This window comes from Embiotoca jacksoni, unplaced genomic scaffold (assembly GCF_022577435.1).
Source record: "Embiotoca jacksoni isolate LCO1_2020_lvr unplaced genomic scaffold, fEmbJac1.0.p SCAF_13, whole genome shotgun sequence".
Taxonomy (NCBI): domain Eukaryota; kingdom Metazoa; phylum Chordata; class Actinopteri; family Embiotocidae; genus Embiotoca; species Embiotoca jacksoni.
Window position 1 is genome coordinate 10,804,576 of NW_027185263.1, and position 25,396 is coordinate 10,829,971.

The 25,396-nt window shown below is 44.3% G+C and overlaps 1 protein-coding gene across 2 annotated transcripts; it reads right to left on the minus strand.

Annotated features, from left to right (window-relative positions):
- Positions 1-24,159, minus strand: LOC138196421 (pecanex-like protein 3). Of its 2 annotated transcripts, none has more exons than XM_069146430.1 (36): positions 23,742-24,159; positions 22,023-22,510; positions 21,142-21,350; positions 20,946-21,051; positions 20,690-20,729; positions 20,442-20,537; positions 18,497-20,245; positions 15,875-16,004; positions 15,428-15,597; positions 14,948-15,005; positions 14,672-14,813; positions 14,383-14,540; positions 13,999-14,152; positions 12,237-12,269; positions 11,967-12,138; positions 11,734-11,844; positions 11,164-11,255; positions 10,939-11,048; positions 10,285-10,390; positions 10,097-10,189; positions 9,849-9,999; positions 9,121-9,265; positions 8,140-8,317; positions 7,861-7,969; positions 7,491-7,620; positions 7,326-7,384; positions 7,013-7,228; positions 6,243-6,496; positions 5,726-5,956; positions 5,168-5,271; positions 4,927-5,074; positions 4,611-4,841; positions 4,124-4,398; positions 3,870-4,039; positions 3,211-3,617; positions 1-3,075 (listed from the first exon to the last, which is right to left on the minus strand). In XM_069146430.1, the coding sequence occupies exons 2-36, from the start codon at positions 22,173-22,175 to the stop codon at positions 2,923-2,925; spliced, it is 6,843 nt and encodes a 2,280-aa protein (XP_069002531.1). In that variant the 5' UTR covers positions 22,176-22,510; positions 23,742-24,159; the 3' UTR covers positions 1-2,922. The 2 variants fall into 2 exon arrangements, with proteins under 2 accessions (XP_069002531.1, XP_069002532.1); XM_069146431.1 differs by having other exon boundaries at positions 23,684-24,159.
- Positions 24,160-25,396: the final 1,237 nt, after the last annotated feature.

The following is a 25,396-nucleotide window of genomic DNA, read 5'->3' on the forward strand; positions in this document are numbered from 1 at the left end:
TTTAAATAGGAGGAGAAAAAAAAAAAAAAAAAAAAAAAAAATCACATAAAAAAAACTGTACAGAACATTGAACATTGACTTAAAGTTCTTAAATAAAAGACCCCCCCCCTCCCAAAAATAACTAAAATAATAAAACGATAACAAAGTGGGATGGTGTATGATACATTTTGTGCAAAAGAAGTTTTTAATTGATTCTTCCCAAACTGCACATTTCAATGTGAAGAGTGCCTCTCTCCACTCAGCGCTCCCCCTGTGATGGGAAAACACGAGAGTCCCTCCCCTAAACCTCAGCATAGTGTCTTTGATGTGAAAGAACCCAAAATCCAATAATAAAATAGATTTATATTTTAAATATATATTTATATACGAAACATGCTGTACATAATTTCAGAGATTAGAGAAATCCCTTTTTCTTTTTTGACACCCAGGTCTGTCTGTTAACTTGTGCTTTCTTGACTCCCAGCGAAGAAAGGACGAAGAAAATATACAGCAAAACTCCCCGTTGCTTTGGATACAAAATGAATGGGGAGAAAAGAAAAACCGAAAACAGCACTGATCAGAAAGTCTGTTTTTCCTGAGCGGAGGGAGTTACTAACGTGTTTTTGAGAGGGATGCTGACACACCTATGTTTTGTCCCCGGTCATAGCTTCTTCACAGCAGAGTGGCAGAAATGTTTAAAAAAAAAAGAAGCACAAAAAAAAAAAAAAGCTTTGTACTGTTTATGTCCCTTGTTTGGATGTAAGGAGCTTAAAGTGGGAAGAAAATACAAGTGCTGCAAAGACAGATTTGAAAGAGATGTGGCTTTAACAGCAAGCAGGACGCCTCTCCGATCCAGAGAGAGTAAAAAGGGTCTTCTTTATGTAACATCAGTGTGACCCAGTATTCAACCTGCCTCACAGGACTGTGACACTTTTTTTTTTTTTTTTTTAAGTCCCCTTTCAGTTCGGACAAAAAGCCTTCCCGCAGAAGAAGCCAATTTCTTTCCCGTTGTGGACCCTGAGAACGCTGGCCTCCTCCTCAAGTTTCCTGCAGGTAAGAAAACTAGCATCCGCTGAATAATGCTATGGCACAAAGGTTATTTCAGACTCCCGTGAACACAGCCGGGCCCCACGGCCACAAAGCCACCGGAGCTGGGGGAGCGTTCAGCGCTTAGTTTTGGTGGGACTGCCAGCGTCTTCGCTCTCGTGCGTTTCACGTTGGACTTAAACTCACTCGAACTCCCGATCGGCATTTTACTTTGCTTTTCACTGGTCGAACAAAACGAGTGCAAGAGTGGGAAAGAAACCAATTTAAAAGTGTCTTCTCAGGAATACTTCCAGTTATATTACACTCTTATTTAAAAAAAAAAAAAAAAGCCACTGGTGAGATGATACAAATGTGATGACACCAAACAAACTGAGGGAGGGGAGGGGAGGGGAGGGGAGCGGGTGCAGTTGACAGAAGGCAGATTTTCCAATTCAATAGATCAGCACACCATAAAGACAAACCCCGTTAAAGATATCTGTAAGACAATATTAATCAAATAAATATTCCACCTTTTGCTTTCAGTATTTCTTCAGCTCTGTGTCCAACTAAAACGCTGGATGTAACTGTTGTAGCGACAGCAGTAGTAGTGGGTATATTAGTAGTAGCAGGAGATGCAGAAGCAGTAGTATAGTAACAGGAGGGGCCGTGCTGCAGGCAGAGAAGACACAGCAGCCTGGGACCCTGCTATTTGGAAAAGCCACGAGCCGACCGGGTCTGATCAGAGAGGGCGTTATTGATTGGTTATCCGAAGAAAACAAACTCAGTGCATCTTGAACACCGAGGGACTTCTTCAAGTAAAAGAAAACAACAACAACAAAAGGACATTCCACTCATCAAAACAGAAAAAAAAAAAAAGGCTTTAAGTTTCTAAACACTCCTAGTTTGTTGATTTGTGATCAACACAATTTTCACAGATTGGACTCGTCCTCGGCACGATCCTGATCACTGGGAACCAGCAATGCCCGAAGTCATCCCACATCTCTATGTTGCCAGTCAGATTCAGATTCTCGTGTCCAGGCCTGAATCCACTGTAAACTAGCAGTAAAAGCACCACGTCGGCGGGGATGGGAGGGAGCTTTTTGATCCCTGCAAAAATAACTGTTGTCAGGCACCTCTGCGGGAAACAGGCCAGAGGACAAGGATGACATTTTAGTTGGATGTTTTTTTTCCTTGTTGAATATTTGTATTGTGCAGGGGAGAAGTGGAGGCTCCTGAAATTGTTCAAAATGTCCAACTGTAGGTCCAGTGAGGGTGGTGAAATGGGGGAGAACAAAACAAGGCTTATCGTGGTTTCCACATGTCCTTCACTTGCACATACAGCGACATACGGAGCCTTTGTTTTTGTTTTTTTTTATTGGTTATGCAAAAGAGAAACTGCTGCTGCAAATGTCAAGTGAAGACAGTCAGAGGCAATCCTCTATCCTCCAGTATAGAAAAATAAACAATCCTCAAACAAAATATCCCTTATAATTGCACTGGCCTTTGTGGCCTGTCACTACAGTTCCAACCAGAAGGTTGTCCATAGAGACACGGAGTGCCTTTGTCAGAAAAACAGTTAAGAATAAGCACATCATCAGGCCTTTTTGAGTCGTGATGAAAGCTGACTTTGGAATAAACAGGTTGGCTAAAATCATTTCATGGTCTGACGTGCGTCAGCTCAGCATGCTAACCGATGTGTAACTCCTCTGGCTGAGAAGCAGAGGGGTGATGTGGAACTACCCAGATCCATCCAGTATTGCAGACGGCCATTAGACGATTGACAAATTGTGGTTGCACCGAGTTAGTTAAACAAGAGTCGATGGAATGAGTCCGGGCTGGGCGGACCAGGCCCGGTTCACATTCGACCGCAGGTGTCTCCGTCGCTAGAAAATGTCAGTTGGGGTCATTAGTGCAGACTCAGCGCAAGTGATCAAGTAAAGGCAGCTCTGTGGATTCCTCTCTGGGGGTGAGGGGGTCCCCTGAAGACAGCAGGGCTGGATCCATCAACTGAGTGGCTCCCAAAGGATCTTGTGTCAGACTGGCCTCTTGTAGTGGGGCAGGAGGAGTAGGCTGGAAGAGACATTGGAACAAAGGTAAACGGGTGAAACAGCACACGGCATGCTGTGGCAAGCGGGGATGGGCCATTTTAAGGAAAGACCACCGATGAATAGAAAACGCCAATATTTGATAGGATAGTCTCCTCACCTGTGTGCGTATGGTCTGTACTGTTCCTCCTTCCCCCTCCACTGCCGCTGGTCCACTAAAACCCTTCCTGCCTGAAAAACTCCACTTGCCAAAGTGGCTCTCGTAGTGTAGTGCGCTGCCCTGGCCAAGGCCAGCCCGCTGGCCCGCTCTGTGCCCCGAGTTCTCCAGGAGACTCACTGGGCAGAAGCGCTCTGGGCCTGGCAGAGCTGGAGGAGCCACAGCGCTGCTGAAGGAGAGCTGGGAGCTGGACAGCTGCTGGCCCAGGAGGCCCTGGATGGATGATGTACGCTGCAGGGATGTGAGCAGGCCTGCCTCCATTCTGCCCTCTGATTGGCTGAGCAGAGCTAACGGGAGAGGTTGAGGGTGGTGAGGCCAGCTCTGAGTAGGACCCACAGGGTTGTCTGTACCTGAAATGCAAGACCAAAAAAAAAACACGTCAGTAATTCATCTTCAACTTGATGTAATAACATCAAGATAAAACAGAACGGAGCAGGTTGGAGGTTTTAGGGACACACAATAATGTTGGTACTGTTTTGTGACTTTAATCTTCTAAAAAGGACAGGCCATCCTTGACAGCCGCCATCATGTCCTCTGACAAAATGTCCTGCTTTGGTCACACGATGCTAACTAAACTATGTCCGTGACAGCCGAGGTCTTACCCATGGAGGGCTGGACAGTGGTGATGTGTGGCTGGGGAAGGCTGGAGGCCGGTGTGCTCTGGGTGGTGTGAATGGCTGGGTTGGTGGAGATGGAGGTGGAGCCGCCTCCACAGTCCGAGTCCTCAATGTTTCCCCCGCTGTTGCAGCCGGCACCGCAGCCCTTCTGTAACCTGCAAGGAGACATTTATCACAGGTTACATCGCCTTCCCTGAAACACATGTGTACATGTATCGCAATAAGTGGTGAACATGTACCTGTCCCAGCTGCTGATGAGCCAGGTATAAATGTTGTGTGGGCTGACCGGTCCGCCCCACACAGACCGGAGCTGGCTGTGCCCCCCAGCGTACGAGGTGGTGAGGGGGGACACGTAGATGGGGTAGCCGATGGGCTGGTCGCACGATGAGTTGATCATATTCCTCAGGGCCTGTTTGGCGTTCTGAATGCTTCCACGCTCGGGGTTACGGTTGCGCAGGAAAACCAGCTCCTGCTGTTGCCCCGCCCACAGCCCACGCACACATTCCCTGTTGACCTGTAGGGGGCAGCACAAAGGCAGATCAGTGGTGGAGCAGAGAAGGACGGACTGAATCTAAAAATATCTATCTGGCTCAAAGTAAAAAAAAAACAACAAAAAAAAACCTCCCGCACATGAGAACTAATAAAGTGATACAACAATGATAAATGAAACGGATCGTACGTAAACCATGTCAGAGACAACAAGTGACAAACGAGAGGAGCTGTGACCTTGATGACTCTGAAGCTGAGGAACCTCTTGTTGAGCATGATGATCTTGTACTCGTCGCTGCCGTCATCCATGATGTGGCGCAGTGCGAGCAGTGAAGGCATGTTTGCTAGAATAGCACTGCGCCACACGGGGTCGCCCTCGTGTGATATCAACATCTTCTCTTCGTTGGCCGTGATGGCGTCATACAGAACCATGGGATCCTCATATTCATCTGGAGACGTAAAGTGGTCCTGGAAGAAATACAGGTTACAGAGTTGGTCTCACGTCATTCCTGTAGCCGCAGGACCAGTTTTCTTCTTTTGTAGGAAATGCTACCTGATGCAGTTTGAGAGACATCCGTACTCCCGGTGCCACGACCCGGTTCAGCAGGTCCATGTCTGCAAACACCCATTCATCCCTGGGGGACGTGATGCGGAAGTCTCCCTTGAAGAGCGCGTGGAGGCCGTAGAGAAACGGCTCCAAGCTGTCCAACGAAGAAACAGCAGAGACTCTTGCACATTGCCGACGTATACAGATGGAATCGGCAACAGTGATGGACACGGTCGGGTGGTCTTACCTTGCAGACATGCTGTGGGAGGCCGTGCCTAAGGCTCTTCTTCCCAGGATACACAGGCCAAAACACAGGTTGACAAGTGGAGAATCTCGTTCACAAGTTACCGGCTACAACACAGAAGTCAAATTTAGATGGTGTACAATGTTGTATATTTAAAGTATTGCTGTTCTTTGTCCATTTCTTTTAGTATCTTTTCTTTTGGAAGTAATATAAGCTGACTAAGCATGGAAATGGATGGTACGAGTCAGATTAGTTATCTGTAGGGCCATCAATCAAAGCAAGCAGCTCTTGGCTTGATTTTTAGAAAAGGTTAATCACAGGATAGAAACGCAAAGCCCCACATTTCTTTATTCAGTATCTCTTAATGCTTTTCCCTTAGTTCCACTTTTCTTTACTCAGTTTTAAAAGGCTAGAATTAATTTGATTTGCAGAATAATGCTGCAGTTCAATTGTTTAAATGGCTGAGGGCAGGATGCATTTGGTTATATTTTAGCCAATTATCTGAATCAGGAAAAAGAACCCAGATTCATGTGAGATTCTAGTGTAGCTGGAGACTCTCACCGTTTGCCGCCTGCTGTTGCAATACTGGATCCAGTCCAGGTAAACCATGCAGAATGAGGAGGGGGTGATGCCGGAGGCTCGATGATCGTAGTCCTCATCGATGTTCAGGTTGAAGGTGGGGTCACTGTCGACATAGTTCGGCCCGAGACAAGGCCGCAGAGCCTCCTGAACCGTCTCATTAGTCAGCCACTCTTCCAGCTTTGAGGATCGACTCACATAGTAGATGATGCTCTGTTGGAGGGAACAAACACACGTTACACCTTATTCACTCCTCAAGCATTTAAAACTGAAGATCGAGGGTTACAGTTATCATTTTAATACAACAGGCTGACTGTGCATTAACACGGTTGGACGAAAAGTGTGAGCATATATTACATTACTATCGTGTATTTAAAACAAAAGCCAATTGTTTAGTCCTTTTCGGGCTCGACATCTCCCGTAGAACAAAAGAAGCTTCAGTAGTTAAAGCCGAGCAAGAACATACAGAAAAAGAGAACTCCCTTGGCGAACGGCTCACCTTGACATAGTATGTGATGAGGATCTTACGAAGGTCAAACACTTGCAACATGGAGGCTGCGTTGTTGTCGCTGATGCTGTAGCCTTCCAGCACGTACTTGGTGGCCGCCACCTCCCAGGCGAGCCAGCGCTGTCCAAAGGCAGCGTTGAAAGACAACATGTGTGGCAGATGACCCGGTTCACAGCAGCAGCAGCCCTCGTCCTCTTCCACCCCCTCTGTGATTGCCTCCACCTCCCTCTGCTGACAGTAGGTACCTGGATAGAGGTGAAACATGAGGACAAGCTGCTCAAGCAAAGAGCTCCAACAGATGAGACTTCCTGTGAAAAGCATGACATATTAAGAAGAAAATCTTAAATTAATGTAAAGAACTTAACTTTACATTCATTTATTGTCCTAAATACAAGCCCCTACAAAAAAAAATAAACATTCTCTGTGTGCATAAGAAAACTAATTTTAACATAGGAGATTTTATAAATTGAGATGATAAAGTGACAACATCTTTAGAGAGTGACGTACAGCATTCTTCTTAGTCCTGAACAACCTTAAAATAAATCTACGGCCATGAAACTGATCTTTTTAGGAATAACAAAATGCTGTTAGGAAGCTGACCTGATCAGATGCCTCTTTTTACATGAATACTCCATCTGATCTCTATAAATAAATGCCATTCTGTCACAACACTTAACTGCAAAGAGCTGGTAAACAGCTAAAAGTGCACTCATGCTGGACGCTCCAATTATCATCAGCCCCCATCATCCCCTGCCACTGACCTCTGAACTCTAGCCCCCTAAGCTGGAAGGTGACCAGGCCGTTGCCGATCTCGATGATGTGCACCAGAGCGTTGAGGTAGTCCGACGCCAGGATGAAGCAGTCGCCCGTGCTGTAGTTTCCCCAGCGGCCGAGCAGCAGGTCTCCACACAGGCTGTGCTGCAGAGAGCGCGTCAGATGCTCGTAGAAAATCGAGTTCAGATTGTTGTCATCAGCACCTTCAGGAAAAGAACAGACCATCACCATAGCGACAAACCAAAAACAAACAGGAGCCTGATAGACACGATTAGACGGTGAGAAAACACTGCGGTATACCTGGGTTGCGGTCTAACTGAGTGGCAAGTCTGGTGTTTGAATGATCGACCCGCTTGGTGCTGCGAACGTGACAAACTTGGATTAGAGCTGAATGGAAATACTTTATGTTTGGATTGTATAAGCTTCAGTTACACACTTGCACAGGGAATTATATCAAACACGTACTTGTAGTCTCGCTCCCAGAATTTTACGGGTCTGGTGTATGAGGTGACAAACACAGCGCTGCCTAGAACAGGATTTAGAGGCGTGGAAAAGAGGGCAGAAAAGATGGCCTGGACAAAAAGCACAGCAGAGTCTGAAGTAACAAGAGTTAAGGGCCATAAACAATTTGGTAAATATCTCCCATACTATCAAAATAAAAACAGAGTGCCATAATGCAAATCAGTACAATAGCCCTGCAATACAAAGTAGCTTATAATGTTCAGTTTATGTTGACTGGGTCAGATTTTGAAGCTACAGTTTGCTGATGTATTACACTTTAAGGTTAGAGCTTGTGTATTTTTACTACCACGTATTCATAGGAACTGAAGGATACGGGGCACAGCAAAGGGTTGAGCAAAAGCGTGAAAGGCTGAGCCCCAAGTGATCTGCCAGGGGGCGATGTAAGTCAACACAAAGCGCAGCTTGTACAGCAGGTCCCACATCTGAGAAGTCAAAGGATAAATCAAGATCACACAAAAAAGTGTATGTAGATGTAACAGAGATTGAGATGCAGATATCCTCTGTGGACAACAAACTGTTTTCCCAAGTAGAATAAAGTCAAATGAATGATTTGTGAACATAATACAAAGAAGATCTGTTCCTGTGATCTGACCTTGCTGAAGAGAATGGACATGAAGTAGTAGTCAATCAGGAAGGTCTCCGAAAAGTGCGGATAGTCAAAGTGGAAGAAGAGCGTGGTGAAGCACAGCGTGACGTACTGCTGCGACGGGGTGCAGAAGGACGAACGCAGCAGCTTCATGCCTGCGACTGAGATGAAGAGAGCTCGGCTGCTGGAGGTATTGAGAGAGATAGAGAGAGACACCAAGGAAATCAGTGACACATCCTGACATCACGGCTAAAACCCAAAACTAAGAAAAGACATCTCCAAACCCAGACCAAGCAGCTGTCTGCGTGAGCTACAGTTGAACTCCTGTCTGCGTGTCAACGCCGGAGTCGACAATTCACATGTGAAAGTCACTCATCAACCAAAACTCAGGTCTGTATCATCCAAATGCAGCTCTCAAAATCACTGGGAACTTCTAACTATGAAGATGTGTTTTGTAATGAATAAAAAGTAGCTTCCAAAGATCCTTCTATTTTTATTCAAACTCAGTGCACCATTCATTTAAAAGCACTTAATACCCACTGAATATTTCCCTTCACCAGCAAATTTTTTTTTGAATATCATAAAAACAAAAAAAGCTTTCACCCTGAATTTGCACCAGAACAAGGTTTAATTAAATAATACATGTTTTCAATTTTCTCATGATGATTACAAGAAAAGTTATTAAAAATTAATTAGGGGAATGAAAAGTCAGGGAGAAACTGTAGCTGCAGAAAACAAACGGATTTCCCTTCACAGAGGCTCGTGTGGTCAAAGAGGAAACAACTGCAGGAGTATATTTGATGTACTTTGTGCTGCTGAGCACAATCTGGAGAAAGAAATACACCTGGGGGAGACTCAGCATATCTACATTTGATGTTCTTCAGTTCCAACACACAGCTGTCAGCACATGGCCAAAGGGAGCAGAGATGAAGAATGGCGTCATGTATGGATGTGAAATGGTGGTAAACAGAATGACGAGAGGCTTACTAGATGTCCAGCTCTTTATGGTTCTGCCCCACTGTGCGAGCCTCTGTCGTCAGGGAGTTGAGCACCACGGCCGGGTAGATGAAATATTTCTCCACGCACTGAAGCCACGCATACAGCTTCTCAAACCACATCAACTGAGCAGCGTCTGGGGACCAAACAGAAAGCAAAACGGTCTTACACAACTGTACCACCGTCCAAACTCGAGCTCTCCCTCTAAAAGCTGGGAAATAAATCTGAAAGAAAATGATTTCAGTTGAAAAAAAAAAAGAAGGTTTACACCACGGATAGTATCGTGTACTACTTCTGAAATCCCGAGCTGCAAATACGACTCAGGATAACATATCATCCCTGTGAGGAAGCTGTACAGGAGAAGGCAGCGTATGAAGTGTGATTATTTCACACGGACTAAAACCTCTTGAGATCAAATGAGCCCTTAGTTTCAACACTGCTCCTTAAGTACTAATGTTTATTTATTCATTCTTAAACTATCAGTGATATTGGAAATATGCAGCTTGGTTTCAAATAATAAAAAAATAATAATTACAGCTGGTTGAAGCACTCTGTGCAGCAACCCATCAAGAGGTGTTAAGGGTGTTTTTCTCAAAAGCACATTGACTCGAGATCTCACTGTTCTTCTAGCAGTTGTTTCTTTTTATACTTTGAAGACATTTTCAAACGCTATTTTCCTGTGCATGTGAGGGAAGATGAAAGAGCAGTCAGACACACACCTCGGACCTCAAACTGACTGTACTCTTTGGAGCGGAGCACTGGGTGAGCCAGGCAGAACCACGGCAGCTGTTTGCGTAGCTGAGGCAGCAGATAGTGTGTAATGAAGCCTACGACTCCAGCCAGGATGTACAAGACAAAGCTGAGAGCAGGCTGTTGGTCGAGAGCAAAAGAGAGGAAAACAAGCGTTAAAAATCTAACATCTTCAGAGAACTGCAAGAAGAGGATCATAAACACTGCTCCGACTAACCTGAAGAGCGATGAAAACCGTGCTGGCACTGATGGCGAAGGTGATCACAGCCATGAGGGGACAAATGACCAGGTCTGAATGAAGAATCTCCTTCTGCAAAGAGACAGTGAGAGTTTAACTTCCCCAAAAAAATGAAATCAAGACAGAAAAAAAAACTGTCCGGCTGCAGTCAGAGCAGCAAACTTTACCACAGAGTTACGCAGCTTCTCCGGGAGAGGGTCCTTGATCTCCACAGGGGGCTCTTCTGGTGTTCGGTTCTCCAGCTCTGGGAATAACTTAGACCGAACCAGTGACCTGATGCAAAAGGGGGAAAAGGAATTTTGAGAACTAGAACGAAAAGCTGAGGTGTAACATCAAAGTCTTTTCATGCCGTGTTGTGAAAGCATGTCAGCAGCAGAAGTGTCTGTCATACATCAGCGTCACTCCTGTGTGTGTAGGTCACTCGAGTTTTGGCAGACTTAGAACCAATTACACAATTCCTGCAGTTTCCCACGTCAAGCAGAAGAAAATAAACTTGGAGCTAAATATTTTATGCAGAAAGCGTGAGTAAAACTAAATGTTGTGCCAGATGGATGACTGAAAAACTTGGCTGAGATGCCTCCTCTGTAGACACGCCACGAGACACCTCTTAAAAAAAAAAAAATCACTAAAAACAGGTTTCACATCAAATATTAGACTTTTAATCACTTTTTTTTTTTTTGCAGTGTGACAATAACAAACTGCGTTTAATGTTTAGACTTGCTTCTTTTTCTTGTACACAGAAAAAAAAAAAAAAAAAAAAAAAAGATTCATGAATGACATCTAAAAATCACTGTTGACAATGTGAAACAGGAAATACTGACCACAGAATGGTGGGATCGCTGCTTTGGCGGCTGAGGTGGTAGGACAAGGCCAGGAGGAGGCCAGAAAACACAGAGAACAATACTGGCACATGGGCGTCTCCCCACGGTGCCTAAAGGAAAAAGGAGCAGATTAAAAACGGTGCCTGTCCACATCAATTCCTACAGCGATCAGAGTACCACACCCAAACTCCTCTAACTAGCACGGAAAACCTTTGTTTCACTTACGTTTATTGCACCGAGGCAAAATCCATACAGGAGAGCAGCCACCAACACGCTGCGTATGAGGCTGAACAGAGATGAGAGGGGGCTGGTAGTGGCTGAGGAGAGACAGGACAGAGTTCAAGATCAACTTCTGCTGGGTTCAGACTAGATTCACAGACCAAGAGACAAAAAAAAGACAAAAAAAAGACCATATGCTCTCCTGGTGTGGATGTCCATGCTCATTTTTTCTTTCTTTTTTTTAGCCTTTTCTGAACACAGTCAGTATCAATAGTACTGCTATGGATGCCTGTGTTTACATTCTTGTTTCTAGAAGCCGATCCCGATGTTGTGAAGGACAGCAAATCATGATGGTTCAGCTCCCAACGTGTCATGTGACTCTCCCACGTCATGGCAAGAATTCAGGACTGTGCGATCGTCTAACAAGTGACCATCTTATCAGACAAATATATCGTGCAGTCTGAATGCAGGACTGAACACAATGGCAGTTTCTAAACTGGTCGTCTTAAAATGCTATAGCACTTCCCTCACTTCCTGACGGGGTATTACATCATCATCCTGCCTGCATGTCCTTACCAGTTCCACCAAAAATGTGCATGTCGATCTGCTCCAGCAGACACATCACAAAGGTATTGACCTGAGGTAGCAGCCCGAACAGGAAAATCACCGGGAAACACAAGGCAAACACTGAAAGAGGAAAACATTTTTTTTTTTATAAACGTCTGTTCGAAAACAACAGCTCGACTAAATTAAACCACTAATCCACTCCAATATCAATCTGATGTAAAACGTGGTGTTCACAAACTAACCAATGAGCATGTCCCTGACACAGAGCAGGAAATGTGTGGAGAAGAAGGTGACACCGTAGAGGGAGAAGGGCTGCAGACTCTCAGAGTGACCCGATAGGTCAAAGATCCAGATCATCACACAGCACAAGCAGAAGTAGACTGGCCGACTGTACACAATGATCCAGTTATGGCCCTGTTAAACAAGAGGCACAGTTATACCACAGGAACAAGGTGAAAGGTTTGTGCTCTGAATACATTTTAGAAAATAAAAGATGAAAAACCAGGACTCACATGCATGGGAGAGGCTGCATCTGGTTGTACACTCTGCAACAAAGAGGAGAGGAATTTAGGTTTCAAGTACATTTCGGACAACGACCAAAGCAGTGCAGAAAGAAGGAATGCCCAAAGAAAACAAGAATTTAATGCTTTTACACTGTATGCATTACATATATTGGATGGAAAAGATAATTCTTTAAAGGTGGGCAGACATCGTTGGATTGATCCTAATATTGAACTGAAAAATTCCATGCAGATTGGATAGATTTATGACATGTCTGTAATTTTGGTCTTGCACTTTCAGCAGTTCTGCACTCAAATTTCCAACAAGACTGCTGCTCTCTCCCTGTTCTCATCCTACCTCAACGACCGCACCTACCGGGTAACTTGGAGAGGATCTGTGTCTGAACCTTGTCCTCTCACTACTGGTGTCCCTCAAGGCTCCGTCCTGGGTCCCCTCCTCTTCTCTCTGTACACCAACTCTCTCGGCTCTGTCATTCACTCTCATGGCTTTTCCTACCACAGCTATGCTGATGACACCCAACTGATCCTCTCTTTTCCCCGATCTGAAACACAGGTAGCAGCACGAATCTCTGCCTGTCTGACTGACATCTCTCAGTGGATGTCCTCACACAACCTGAAAATCAACCTCGACAAGACTGAACTGCTCTTCCTTCCGGGGAAAGACTCTCCCACCCTCGACCTGACTATTACCTTCAACAACTCTGTTATCCCCGACCCTGACTGCTAAGAACCTCGGAGACACTCGACAGTCAACTCTCCCTTACTGCCAACATCACTGCAACAACACGTTCTTGTAGATACATGCTGCACAACATCAGGAGAATATGTCCTCTTCTCACTCAAGGCGGCGCAGGTTCTGGTCCAGGCTCTGGTCATCTCATTTGTAGACTACTGTAACTCCTTCCTGGCAGGTCTACCTGTTCGTACCATCCGACCTCTGCAGCTCATCCAGAATGCCGCAGCTCGACTGGTCTTTAACCTCCTAAATTCACTCACACTCCTCTTCCTCCTCCGCCGCTCCCTTCACTGGTTACCAGTAGCTGCCCGCATCCGTTTCAAAACATTGGTACTTGTGTACCGTGCTGTGAACAGATCGGGTCCAGTGTACATCCAGGACATGGTCCAGCCTTACATCTCAGCCCGTTCACTCCGCTCTGCTTCTACCAATCGGCTTGTTGCTCCCTCACTGAGCTAAACACTCTACAAAATCACGACTGTTTGCTGTCCTGGCTCCTAAATGGTGGAATGAGCTCCCCAACGACATCAGGACAGCAGAAACTCTGAACATCTTCCGCCGCAAACTAAAAACACACCTCTTCCGACTTTACCTTGAATAGTAGAACTTTAGTAGCGCTTAAAATGACACTTACTGATAGCACTTTGTGGTTTGGCTTTCTTGAAGAAATTGTATTTTCTTGATTCTTGTTGTTCTGGGTTTTGTACCCTCATGGTTGAAATGCACTTTTTGTAAGTCGCTTTGGACAAAAGCGTCAGCTAAATGTAATGTAATATAAAAAAGACTGATAAAATGTAGTGAGTTGGATTTAACAACACTGGAGGAGCATTCTACATTGCACGACTCCTGTAGTCTTGACAGCGGCTGTGCTGGGAAACAAATAAAACTGAAATTCACAGAAAAATGGGCTGCGATGCGTTCTAACATCTTACAGCCATCTTTTTGGAATAACACATTTGTCACCAAGAAAGATAAAAATACAGGAGCCATTTTTGATGAAATCCAGTTGTGAGGTACCTTCAGTAAGGAGTACTGGCAGCTGGCGATGACGAGGCAGAACTGGAAGACCCAGATGTCCCTGAAAAAGCCCCGGAGCAGCAGGTGGAACCCGAGGAAGGCCACCAGACTGGCCAGCACCACAGCAAACACATTCTCTCCCACACGGCGGTTCCTGGCAACAGAATGCAGAGCAATATGGACAACTTACCAATTATGTTTGGAAGCCATTGTTTCATTGCTTTTAATGCAGAAAGGGTTAAACCAGGAAAACTCCAATGTACTGAAACATGATTTGTTATCTATTAATTGATGATTTTAGGGACAAGCACAAAATGCTTTGCCCTGGAGAACAAGGACCCAAACAGAATCTGGTCTCTGTCCTGCTCCAACAGTCTCCTTTACCTGTCCAACAAGGCCAGAAGAGCCAATCGATCGTATCGAACCCTCAGCCACTTCCCAGGTAGCACCCAAAAGCGATAGTACTGTTTGGGTTTGGCTTTCTCCTCAATCATCAAAGTGTTTTCCTGGGACTCTTGCAGAGACTCATGATCCAGATCAAACTAGAGAAGAGTTGAGAAATTGCGATAAATTCAGAAGACGGAAAAACAAGGAAACGTCTGTGAAAGTCAGCTCTGTTCTCTGACAATCTACCTGCAATAATCTGCCACATCAAACATGAAAAACTGCTAACCTCGGGCATTTCCAGAGGCACTCTGCGCACCTGCATGCCCTGTAGAACCACTGGTCTGGGCTGCAGCATGGACAAGACTGGTGCCCCTTCCTGGACCTCAGTGGAGGTGAAGCTCGAGGACTGGGACTGTCTCTCCCTTTCCCTGCAAGAGGAACATTTCATGGCCTTCTTGTCACTATTCACCATGTTCCCAAACAGCAAACTAACTCCTGTAGTCTTTTTTTTTTTGGGTGGGGGGTGGAGGGGGGAGAGACAATAACAACTTAATTAACTTACTGCACTGGGTCCTCATAACCGCCTCCAGCAGGTCCAAATGTGTAGGACCTCTTCACTCCTGTTACACAACAGAAAGAAAACCAAAGATGGAAAACTTTCAATAGGGAATAATCTGCGACTAAAACACAAGAACTAACAGATGATACATTTGTGTGTAATGTTCCTCCAATTTTGTCAACATTGCATACATTTCGACACAACAGTACAACAGACCGACAAAGCACAGAAGGAAGAGGCAATATGGACCGAAACCGGACAAAGAAAGTAGGTTTGGTGCAGCTAGCGAGTGTCATGCCTTCACTCGTATTTTGAAGTTTGTACTAATTGTAGTTCCACTGGTCTCCACTGGTTGCCTGGCAACCACATGGCTGCCAAGCTAAGACATAGGTGGTATCAACCATATTATATAACTCTACGCATGAAAACTAATATTCACGTCACCAAAATTTTTTAGCTATTCCTTTAAAGCCACCAACTCACCACTCTCGTCGTAGAAGTAGTGCACCGCCCCCTCGGATGTGTCGTCGAACGTGGAGGCCTCGTGGATGCCACTGCGGGGCAGCAGGAGCGAAGAGGCGAACTGTAAGGCTGACGGAAGTGTGCGAGTGCGTGAATGGGACGAGGTCCGAGCACGCTGAAGGTCCTGGAGGCTACAGAACAAAAAAAAAACAACAAACACAAAATTGGCTCCAAAAGTGTAGTTTTATCTGCCAAGCTGGTTGCACGAGTGGTACTTTCAATTCATCAACGTTTTATCAATTTCTCTAAACGTTGCTGAGAATATTACTTTACATGGCATCAGTTTTCATTTGGATAGCTGATTCTTCCAATACATCACACTTTAAACTTGCTTCGACTGCTTGGCGAGACAAATAATAGAAAGAGTTGTAGGCAGGGCTTCAACTCCCGGCTGCCGAGCGGACTGACCTGGGAGGGGATCCCATGGTTGACGGGGGCGGTGTCGGGTTGCTGCCGGCATTGTGTCTCCTGCGTATGGCCTGGGTCCTCTTTACACTGCTGACCGATTCATGTTTGCCCCCATCCTCTGGAGCCATGGCTGGAGACGGATCATCGGTTACATCAGTGCAACGGTTTACATTACAAGGCACCAAAAATGAACACAGATATCCACCATTAGCCTAAAAGTGCCTCTGACTGTTATTTCAAATTCAAACAAAACATTAACAAACACGTTGCCTGAAGGAAATGATGAGAAATCCCACGGTAAGTACATGCTAGCTGTATTAATAAGGCTTAAACGAGGCATTAATGTTGATCGTCAACTGTAGCGTAATAAGTTATGTTACTGATTACTTCAAATAAATAGAGATTAAAGTACAATAGCCAAAGATTTGCATTAATACATTCATGATTTCCCTTTGGAAACAGGTCTGCGGAGGCATTAAGTGATGCTGCCCTTTAAGATGATCTTTGATTAAGATGTATTCATTTTCTCTGACTTTAACAAAGGCATCTATGCTACAATACACAGTGGAACAAACCTGACATCAATATATACTTTTGATCACACAAATAAAATTGCCGCAGTTTTAGTAAAGGGTGATTTGGTTCATACTAATGCTTATATTTTAGGGGTTGGGATGAAATTGCCATTTATTAACTTTTTCAGTTTATTCATAATTTATTTGTTTGATTTAATTCAGAGCAGTTTGATTCTGAAAAATGTCTAGTGTTGTTTAATCTGGTTTCTGTCGGCTAAATAGATATTAGAATAAAGTCACTTCTATAACTTCATAAATAGCAATATTTCAACTTTGCCCTTGAAGGACCGCTAAAATGTAAATGTTGTGCTGGCTGCATGTTTATTTTAGAACTTAACTATGTGAGGATTTTATTCATTAATTTCTTAGTACTGAATGACTCAACCCTCCTCCAGCGCACTCGATCTGAGAAACTTCTTTTAGTTTCAGGTCAGGCTTGAATGTACTCTCGTCTTCATCTTTAAAAACACTTAATAATCTTGTGTTACTCCGAAAAAACAAGCAGATTGGACAGAAGAGACTAAAACAAATTTACAAAAAAATCTTGAACCATGAATCATTAGATTAGATGTATTTGAAGGGACACTGCTCGCAAGAGGTCAAAGTTCATGGATAGCTATTTGGTGCTTTCACTACTTTGTAGGTGTCCAAGAAGGTCAAAGACGATGCTGCCCAGATTAATTCAAGCTGCTGGTACAATCTCCCTCCACGTTAAATTATAATAGTTGGTCCTGGAAAAAAATGTGACCTGTTCTGTGTTGGGGACACAGTGAACCTTCAGCTGGTTGCGTTTCTCCTGCCTCCAGATCAGTGGTAAGTTCAGGAAACGATTGAGAAAAGAACTGAGATTTCCTTTTGTACGTTAAATATAGCGCTCTTTGAATGCTCTGTACGAACATAGCAAAGCTTACAGCCCAGAACCCGTCTTCAGGGCTTCAGTCTGCCGAGGACGGCACAACTCTCGAGGTTCAATTTCCATTGTTTATACAGCGAGACATTATTATCACCTCATCGCTGATCATAAGGACATGGCCTGTTGTTTCTTTGTTCGTTCTAAAATTCAAAAGGTCTCTCCAGACCCGTCCTGATGTCACAGGAAACATTTCTCTCTGCTGCCAAAACATAACAAAAATATGACCAAAACTTGAAGTGGCAGGGCAGCTCTTTTTCATCATCTTGTAATCTGCCAGACATTTATTTGGAGGTTTGTAAACTTCCGAAGATGAGTCACAAAATAGCACTGCTCTTAAATCAGTAAATGAGATGTTTACTTTCACATTCATGACCTAAATTAACCTCGAGAGGATTGTGACTATAACTCGCACGTCCAAATAACTAAATTTCTTCCGAGTCGAGGTCTGAGTCACGCAGCAAATTTCGTACACAGCGATTGCACGTGTCAACACTATTTACAGCTTGAGTAAATATTTATCTTTTTTTAGTTGCTACCACATAAATAAAGCTCTTGTAATTTCGTAAGTCTTGTTAAATAAAAAAAAATAAATAATAAAAAAAAAAAGTTTAAAAATAACATGTTTTTCACTTCCACATTTATTTCAGATAATTGAGTAAAAAAAAAAAAAAAGGCTGGTTTTCCCTCGATTTATAATCACCAACCTTTTATTTTGTTTTGCAATAATTAAAATGGTTCTACGAGGGTATTAGAATCATAGATGCGGTGTACAGAGAGTGCTCAACTACAAGCTGAAGAGGCCGTCGTCAACCATTTTTGGCTGTTCATAATATGTTAAGAGATTGATGAACTAAGGGAACTACTGTCTGTGCTCTCAAATTGTTTAGACTAAATAGAGTACAAGATAAAATTCTTCAGTTGTGGTGAATAAATTATTTAAAGTAAATAATATCAAGCAGAAATTTCTTATCTTATTCTGTTTTATAATTTGGCCTCAGGGACTCCCTGGGTACCTGGCGTTGGCGGCTTTTCTTAGTCCGTTGAATATTGCAAAACACATTGAAAACACTGCTCCATCCCAGGACAGGAAGTATTTCTAAAGCACACATGCTGGCCCACAGATTATGAACTCACCTCCTCCTACAGCTCCCTCTTCAACCAGCTCTGCTGCCCTCCAACCCATCTGGTTGCCAGTCCAAGAGCCTCCAAGCGAATCCAGCCGATGGTGATGAGTTCCAGGGAAGCCATCTGTGTGTACAGTGCGGGCTTCCAGATCAGACTTGGAGATGGTGAGAGTGCGAGGTGCGGGGGTGGAGGTGGAGGGCATCGTGAGCAGAGTAGAGGGCAGAGCAGCTGCGTTGCTCTGGCCTCCTCCTGCCCCGTCCATACTTAGCACTCTCGCATGAGTCTTTGCACTAGCCGTGCTAGAAGAGCGCTGAGCAGCACGAGAATGAGAGGGGCCAGCAGTTTCAGGTAAATCCCCGTCCCTTGGAGTGGGCAGTTGAGCAGCAGAGGGGAGAGGGGATATAATGCCAGTGTTAGCGAGGTCTGGGGAGTAGCAGGAGGTAGAGGAACTCGAGTCGTCGTCGTCGTCGTCGTCATCGTCGTCGTCGTCGTCGTCCGAGCTGTATCGGCGCTGAGACCCCAGACTGGAACCGGCGCTCATGTCGCTGCCATCGTCCTCGTCGCTGGAATCCTCAAACAAACTTTCACTGTAAGCCTTGGTACCCAGTCGGTTGCGCACCGGGATGTAATCTCTGTGTTGTCGATGATTGTGCTGACGCCTGTAAGAGCCACAGTCAAAACTACTGCTGCCCGCTCCAGCTCGCCTTCTTGGCGCTTTCCTCCGGCCCGGCCTGTGCCCCATGCTACTGCCGCTGGCCCGCAGCAGCTTCAAGTCTTTAGGGCGCACAACCTGCTGGGACTGCAGAGCCGGCTGATCGGACAGTAAGAAGGGGGTGGAGGATATGGGCAAAGCAGGCTCAGAACACACTAAACCCAGGGCCAGCCCTGAGGGCACTGAATTGGCCTGCCGAGGTGGGGGTAGAGGAGGAACTGGGACATTTCTGTCTAAATCATAAACCTCTGAGCGGCCACTACTTGAAGGGGAGGAGTTGTGGAGAGGAAGGGGCTGTGCAATGTCACAGTGTACGGGGGGCAAATCCTCTCCTTCAACAAGTGTCCGGTCCAGCCCCTGGCTGAGGGAGAATTCTTTGGAAGGGGAGCGCAGTAGCACACTGTCTGACAGATTGTCAGTATCACTGCCACCCTGTCCTGCTGGATCCTCTGTGAGCTTGAGGATGTTGGATCCTATCGCTGGTGCGGAGGCAGACGTCTGTCCATCTGCAGGCCGTGGCTGGCTGAACGAAGGACTTTCCAGCTGAGTGGAATCAGTCTTTTCACTACGGTAACTGCTGACGGTGCTTAGCGTCTCACGGTCTGTGGTCGCTCCACCTGCGCTGAAACAACTGTCCGTGGATCCAGCAGCTAGTGCTACCCCACTGCGGCTGCCTGGGTGCTCAGTCCCAGGTGCAAACGCCACAGGGTCCAGGCCTAAACCCAGGAGATTTTCACTCAGCTCCTCACTTAAGCTGCTCTTAATAAGGGGACTGAGAGGAGTATCCCCCAGGCTCTCAGACTCGGCAGAGGGGCCAAGAGGAGAATAAGCCCCTAACCCATTGTCCTCAGGACTCTGATGAGACTCTGGTAAATCCTCTAACTGTTCTTTCTCGCCGCCATCTTCTTGACTTGAGGGTGAAGGGGGGATGGACAAGCACTCTCCAGGTTCTTCGAATCCAGCTGACACTCCGGATACTCCCATGAGACCTGGGAAATCTCCACCCAGAGCAGCAGCAAAGCAGGACTGGACCACACTGGGAGCTCCTGTGCAGTAACACAGAACAAAATCAGACTGAAATGCTTTTCTTTTTTTTTTTTTTACTTTATATTCTTTTCATTGGATAGATTTGTATGCAAGTACTGGTATGCCTATAGCCCGGCTTGATTTCCTACAGGCATGATTAGAAGGTGACTCAGTGTATATAATGCTGATTTCTGATCAGAGTACCAGCAGACTTACTGATGACGTCCTGGGAACTCTGACGAAGGATCTGACGGTGGGCTGATGTAACAATCACATTATTGCTTCCCTGCTCCCGCATTATCTCTTTGATATCTGAGGTAAAAGGAAAGAAGACACTTAAAATGCAGACAGTTCTGATGCAAGATCAGTTCAGGCAAAGATTTAAGATTATCCATTATATACCACGGTTTAACATAAAACTCTGGCATGCAGAATAAAAAAAACACAGAACTCAGATACTTTACCCTTTGTGCCTCCTGTGTCTTCTAGCTGGGGCAAAAACTCCTGAAGAGTAAAGACACAAATAGGCAGTCAGTGCATGTCCATGACAACATTGGGATATAATTAAAATGTTTGCCGGATTGGCAAGGAAATCCAAATCTATAGTAAACTACTGTTGGAGGCAGTTTGATGCAGGACATTCAACATTTTCCGAGTAGAACTGGAGAAATGATGAAGGGAGAAGGGTCAAGACTGGTTATTGAATAAAGTAATCCTCACCGACACCTGGTTCAAGCCAAACAGAGAGTGCTGGGAGCTGCAGCGCACCGGAGGGGTTGAGTTGACCTTCCGAAACACAGTCATCTCCACACCAACATGACTATTCCTGCGACAAAGTTACATTTAAATAAATGAAGCGATTTCATTTCACAGCACTGAGGCTGTATTGCTTTACTTCAAATACATCTTCTCTTGCCTGTGCTGATTCCCATCATGAGCACCTGACCCTTCATCTCCTTCCTCTGTCCTTGGGGCTTCAGCGGTGAGCGAGGCCTGCTTCTTCTCCACAATCTCGCCGAGGTCGAACATAGCATGAAGCCGGTAGTTCACCACCTTGATGGCTGTGAAAAAGATGGCCACCACAGCAGAGTATACGCCTGCCACCACCAAGCTAGGAGGAAGAGCCTGAGAGGGAGCAAAAGGATCATGAGAGGAATTACAAAAATGAGAAAATGCAGCCACTTCAAGACACAAGAGCCAGAAATCACTTGATGACAGCTGACAAATTCTCAGGGCTCATTTCAACAAGGAAACGTATTGCTGTCCCTTAAAATAATTTATCACTGATAACAGTAGAATTGAGTTGTTTAATACATTCAAACATTAGACTACTCTGTGTATCAGTACAATTTCAAAGGTTGTTGTAGCATCTTATTTAACCACACATGTGCAGGTAGAGATTCCAGTTTTCCCATATTGTTTCAAACACCAGTGGACAAATGTCCAAGTTTTTATCCATTCTGTTGTTATGTTTGTTTAGTATCTCCTACAGTTTGCATTTTAGACAACCAACTATGAGATAATGCTATTGTGAATATGTGTCTAAGATTCAGTCTATAGCTTAAGGACAGAGTTTGGTGTACTCCTCAGATTGAAAAGCCTCTTGAGGCACATTTGTGATTTGTGATATTGGGCTACAAATAAGATTGACCATGTATTAATTCCTTGTGAAGCCGTCACATCGGGAAAATAAAAGCAACTGTCGTGGACAAAATTTGAAAAATGGCTTAAAAGAATCTATGCCCAGAATTTAGCAGTTCTTTTGTTTATTTGCAGCTGCTGCAAAACTGTGCTCACCATGAACAGAAGAAAGGGGAAGGTCAGGAGAAATATCCAAAGGTAGAGGTGGAAGCAGTTGGAGAAGGTGCTCTGATGGGGGTCCACATACCAGCCTCCGGTAAGTGAAGCCCACACACCCTGTCGCAATATCTGAAGAGCCTGGGAACCCATCTCCACCTTCTGGTTCAAGCAAAAGCCGGAACACTTCCTCCAAGACTGTAGCTCAAAAAACTGTGCATCAGTTTGAGCCACGGTATCTTGTGTCTACGATGGCACTTCCATTGAGGATGGCAGGTTGACCAAGACTGTTTCATCAAGGACAATAGTTCTGTGTCTTGGGTATATATATTTCAGTTGAGGTTAAGAGTCCTTGCATATTCTTGTGCCAGTATGTGGTCTCTCCTTGCACCGACGCTGCCACACTCTAGCGTAATCCTTGTTGGGTAATCAGGAGAGTGACTTTTTGGCACATTGGCAACCCACTGAATGCATGAAAAAACATTCATCTGGAAGAAAGAAAGAAATTAGTCAGTTTCCTTACACAAGGCTTACGTTTTACGTTTCAGTGGAAAACATGAAAGCTAGGCAACAATCTGATCTAATCCAAACTACACTAATAATCTTCTCAACAAGTTTAATTATTGTAGCAGTCTCAAAAACACTTTATCCTTTTTAATGAGGAGTCGACATGTACAGATTTGTGGCCGACGGTGGTTTATTTTGTGTTGATTAAACCACAAACCAATAAATAGCAGCACTGCAATCTGTTTTCAGCCATTTGAATCTTTCACTCAGGTGAAACAGCATAAACAATGTCGAGAACAGGTAAATAATATTGAATATTAATATAGCACCTCCTTTCCAATATCACAACAAATTTCAATATAGTGAGTCACAACCCCCGTTTTATAGTTTGTATTCAATTCAAGAGATCCTTGCCAATACAACAAACCCGGTGCACATTTCAGTCGAGAAGAAAACCACATTAAAATGTCTTTGTAGTTTGTTTTACTTTAAATTGCTCATTACGACTATGAACGTGTACAGTTCCCCTCCTGCCTTCAGGCTGGCGTTGATTAAATTGATTTACTCGGGAAAGGAAAACGGTAATAACACCTTGAATTACTTAACTATGACTGCAGAGGAACAGTTTTCCACCGATCGCTAAAAAGCAAAGTGAGGATGACATGAAGCTCACAGTGGCAGCAGCTAAATGAAATGAAAGTCTTAACGTTTGCCAGTAAGCCACATCAAAGCAACAGGAGAGCCACATAACACAGCAGATATACAGATTTCAGACAGCACGTCAAGGAGGTTAAAACTCCCTATTTTCGTGTCCAGGGCCACAAATAGATTAAAGTTTTCTGATTGACAAGAGCAAGCTAACAAACATTTTTTTTATTTTTAGCATAGCTTGCGAACATTTTCTTAATCGCTTTCTGTTCAAATCGACGTCGACGTCCTCCGAGAAAACGAAAACACGCCCGACGGTGAAGAAGTCGTCTGAAGCGGCAGACGGACGTGAAAATATCGGTAATTTGCAGGACGCTAACCGGCTAATGCTAGGCCGCGTTATAACGAGCATTTTTTTTTTGTTTTCAACCCGGAGAAACGTCCCGTCACAGCCCCCCTCCTCTCTCCTCTCTCCCCCTGAAACAAACCCCGACGGAGCCGCTCACGTCGTCAGCTCGTATTTCGCCCCCGGATAGCTCGACAGATGTTAATACTCGTGCTCACGGTGAAATGATTTCCCGATTTTGGGTCGCAGCGTAGCTTCCAGCTAGCCTTAGCTGTCCAGCCTGCCTCGTATCCTCCTTCCGCATCCAAGTCCTCTCGCCAAAAAAAGAAATTTAAAAAAAAAAAAAAAAAAAAATCTCAGAGCTTTCCTCCTCGGGATGCTAAAGAGAGAGAGAGAGAAAAAAAACAAAAAAACAACAACAACAACAAAAAAAAAACTGTAGCTTCACTTTTGTTGGCTAACTTATCCTCGTTTTCTTAAAGTCCTTCATCCTCTTTTGGCATTAAAGGGTCACCGACGTGGAGCGGAAGCGGAGGTCCCGTCTCATGGTGAACGACAGCTGTTTCTTGGGCAGAAACGGAGCCCGTGTTTTAAGTGTTTCAAGCGAGCTGGCTCACCGGGCAGCTAGCTGCGGCTAACAACTAGTTGACACGTGCACGCGTGCGCGCACGGACGGCACACTGCGGTCGAGCGAGAGAGAGAGAGAGAGAGATTCCCATGGCGCTGATTGGGTGTTAGCACTGACGTCATGGGGAAGGCATTTTTTTTTTCTTCTCTTATTTCAAAATTGTCAAACTATCATAATCGCAAATACTTTTTTTTTTTATTTATTTTTTTTATTTTTTTTATTGAATATGTGATTAAAAGAATATTAGGATTTTTAAAGCTGCTGAAAACAGTAAATACATTGTAAACAAAAATACGTGAGGTAAAGTGTCTTGCAGCACCAATAACTCACCTCTGGCAAAATCCATCACAGTACAATAACACTGTTGACTGTGTTTCTTGGTTTGTGTGTATATAATATATATAGATATATAATGTACTGTATAAACTGTGCATTTTATATTTTATATTTTATATTTATATTTCTTACTGCTATTTACTGCTATTTTATTGCTTTTCTATTATTATATTCTAGTATTTTATTCTATTATTTCTATTATTATCTTATTGCTTCTGTATGCTGCTGTAGCGAAAAAAAAAATTCCCCTCGGGGATTAATAAAGTAAATACCTACCTACCTACCTACCTACCAACAAGGCCCTATGCAAGGTATCATTCAGCAACAATAAAAGATTATCTTTCTTCTTTACTATTTCCTTTTACAAGAAAAAAAATTAACCTAAAATACAAAAAAAGTTAGTAAAATCCTGTACAATACACATATCCAGCAGCATTAGTTTTTTTGTTTTGTTTAGGCCTACCTGAAAATCACTGCTAGTGGAGGTTGAAGTCTAATTTAAAAAAAAAAAAAAGATAGTAATCCCTAACCTGCTCAGCAGTGTGTTGTGCCATTATTGGATTTCTGGTCATTTTTTTGTGCTTGTTTTTGTTGCTTTTTAACAGTTGCCTTGCACACTGCCGTCATCATACTGCTCTTCTGTTGTCATGGCTTTGACGTTTGCTTGTGGTGTTTTTCACAGGGGAAGAATTGATTATAAAATTAGTAAATTCGCCTTTTTTTTTGTTGCTCTGCTTTTTGTCACTGTCTAACAAAATTTTTGAGGGTATGTAAAACATCATTCCTGTGTCAGCAAGTTAAAATTCCTTCACTCTGGTCTGCTATGGCACAGTGTAGTGGTGCAGTGTTTAGCACTGTCGGACCTTTGCTGAGGCCTTTCTGTCTGGAGTTTGCGTGTTTTCCTTGTGT

Bases quoted from the DNA above. Each gene is read 5' to 3' on its own strand.
- LOC138196421 (XM_069146430.1), bottom strand. From the start codon at position 22,175: ATGGGTTCCCAGGCTCTTCAGATATTGCGACAGGGTGTGTGGGCTTCA. The intron at 21,052-21,141 runs GCAAGAGAAGAT...ACTTTGTCGCAG, and splicing joins CATGATGGGAATCAGCACAG to GAATAGTCATGTTGGTGTGG. The intron at 4,842-4,926 runs GTAGCATTTCCT...TATTTCTTCCAG, and splicing joins TGTCTCTCAAACTGCATCAG to GACCACTTTACGTCTCCAGA.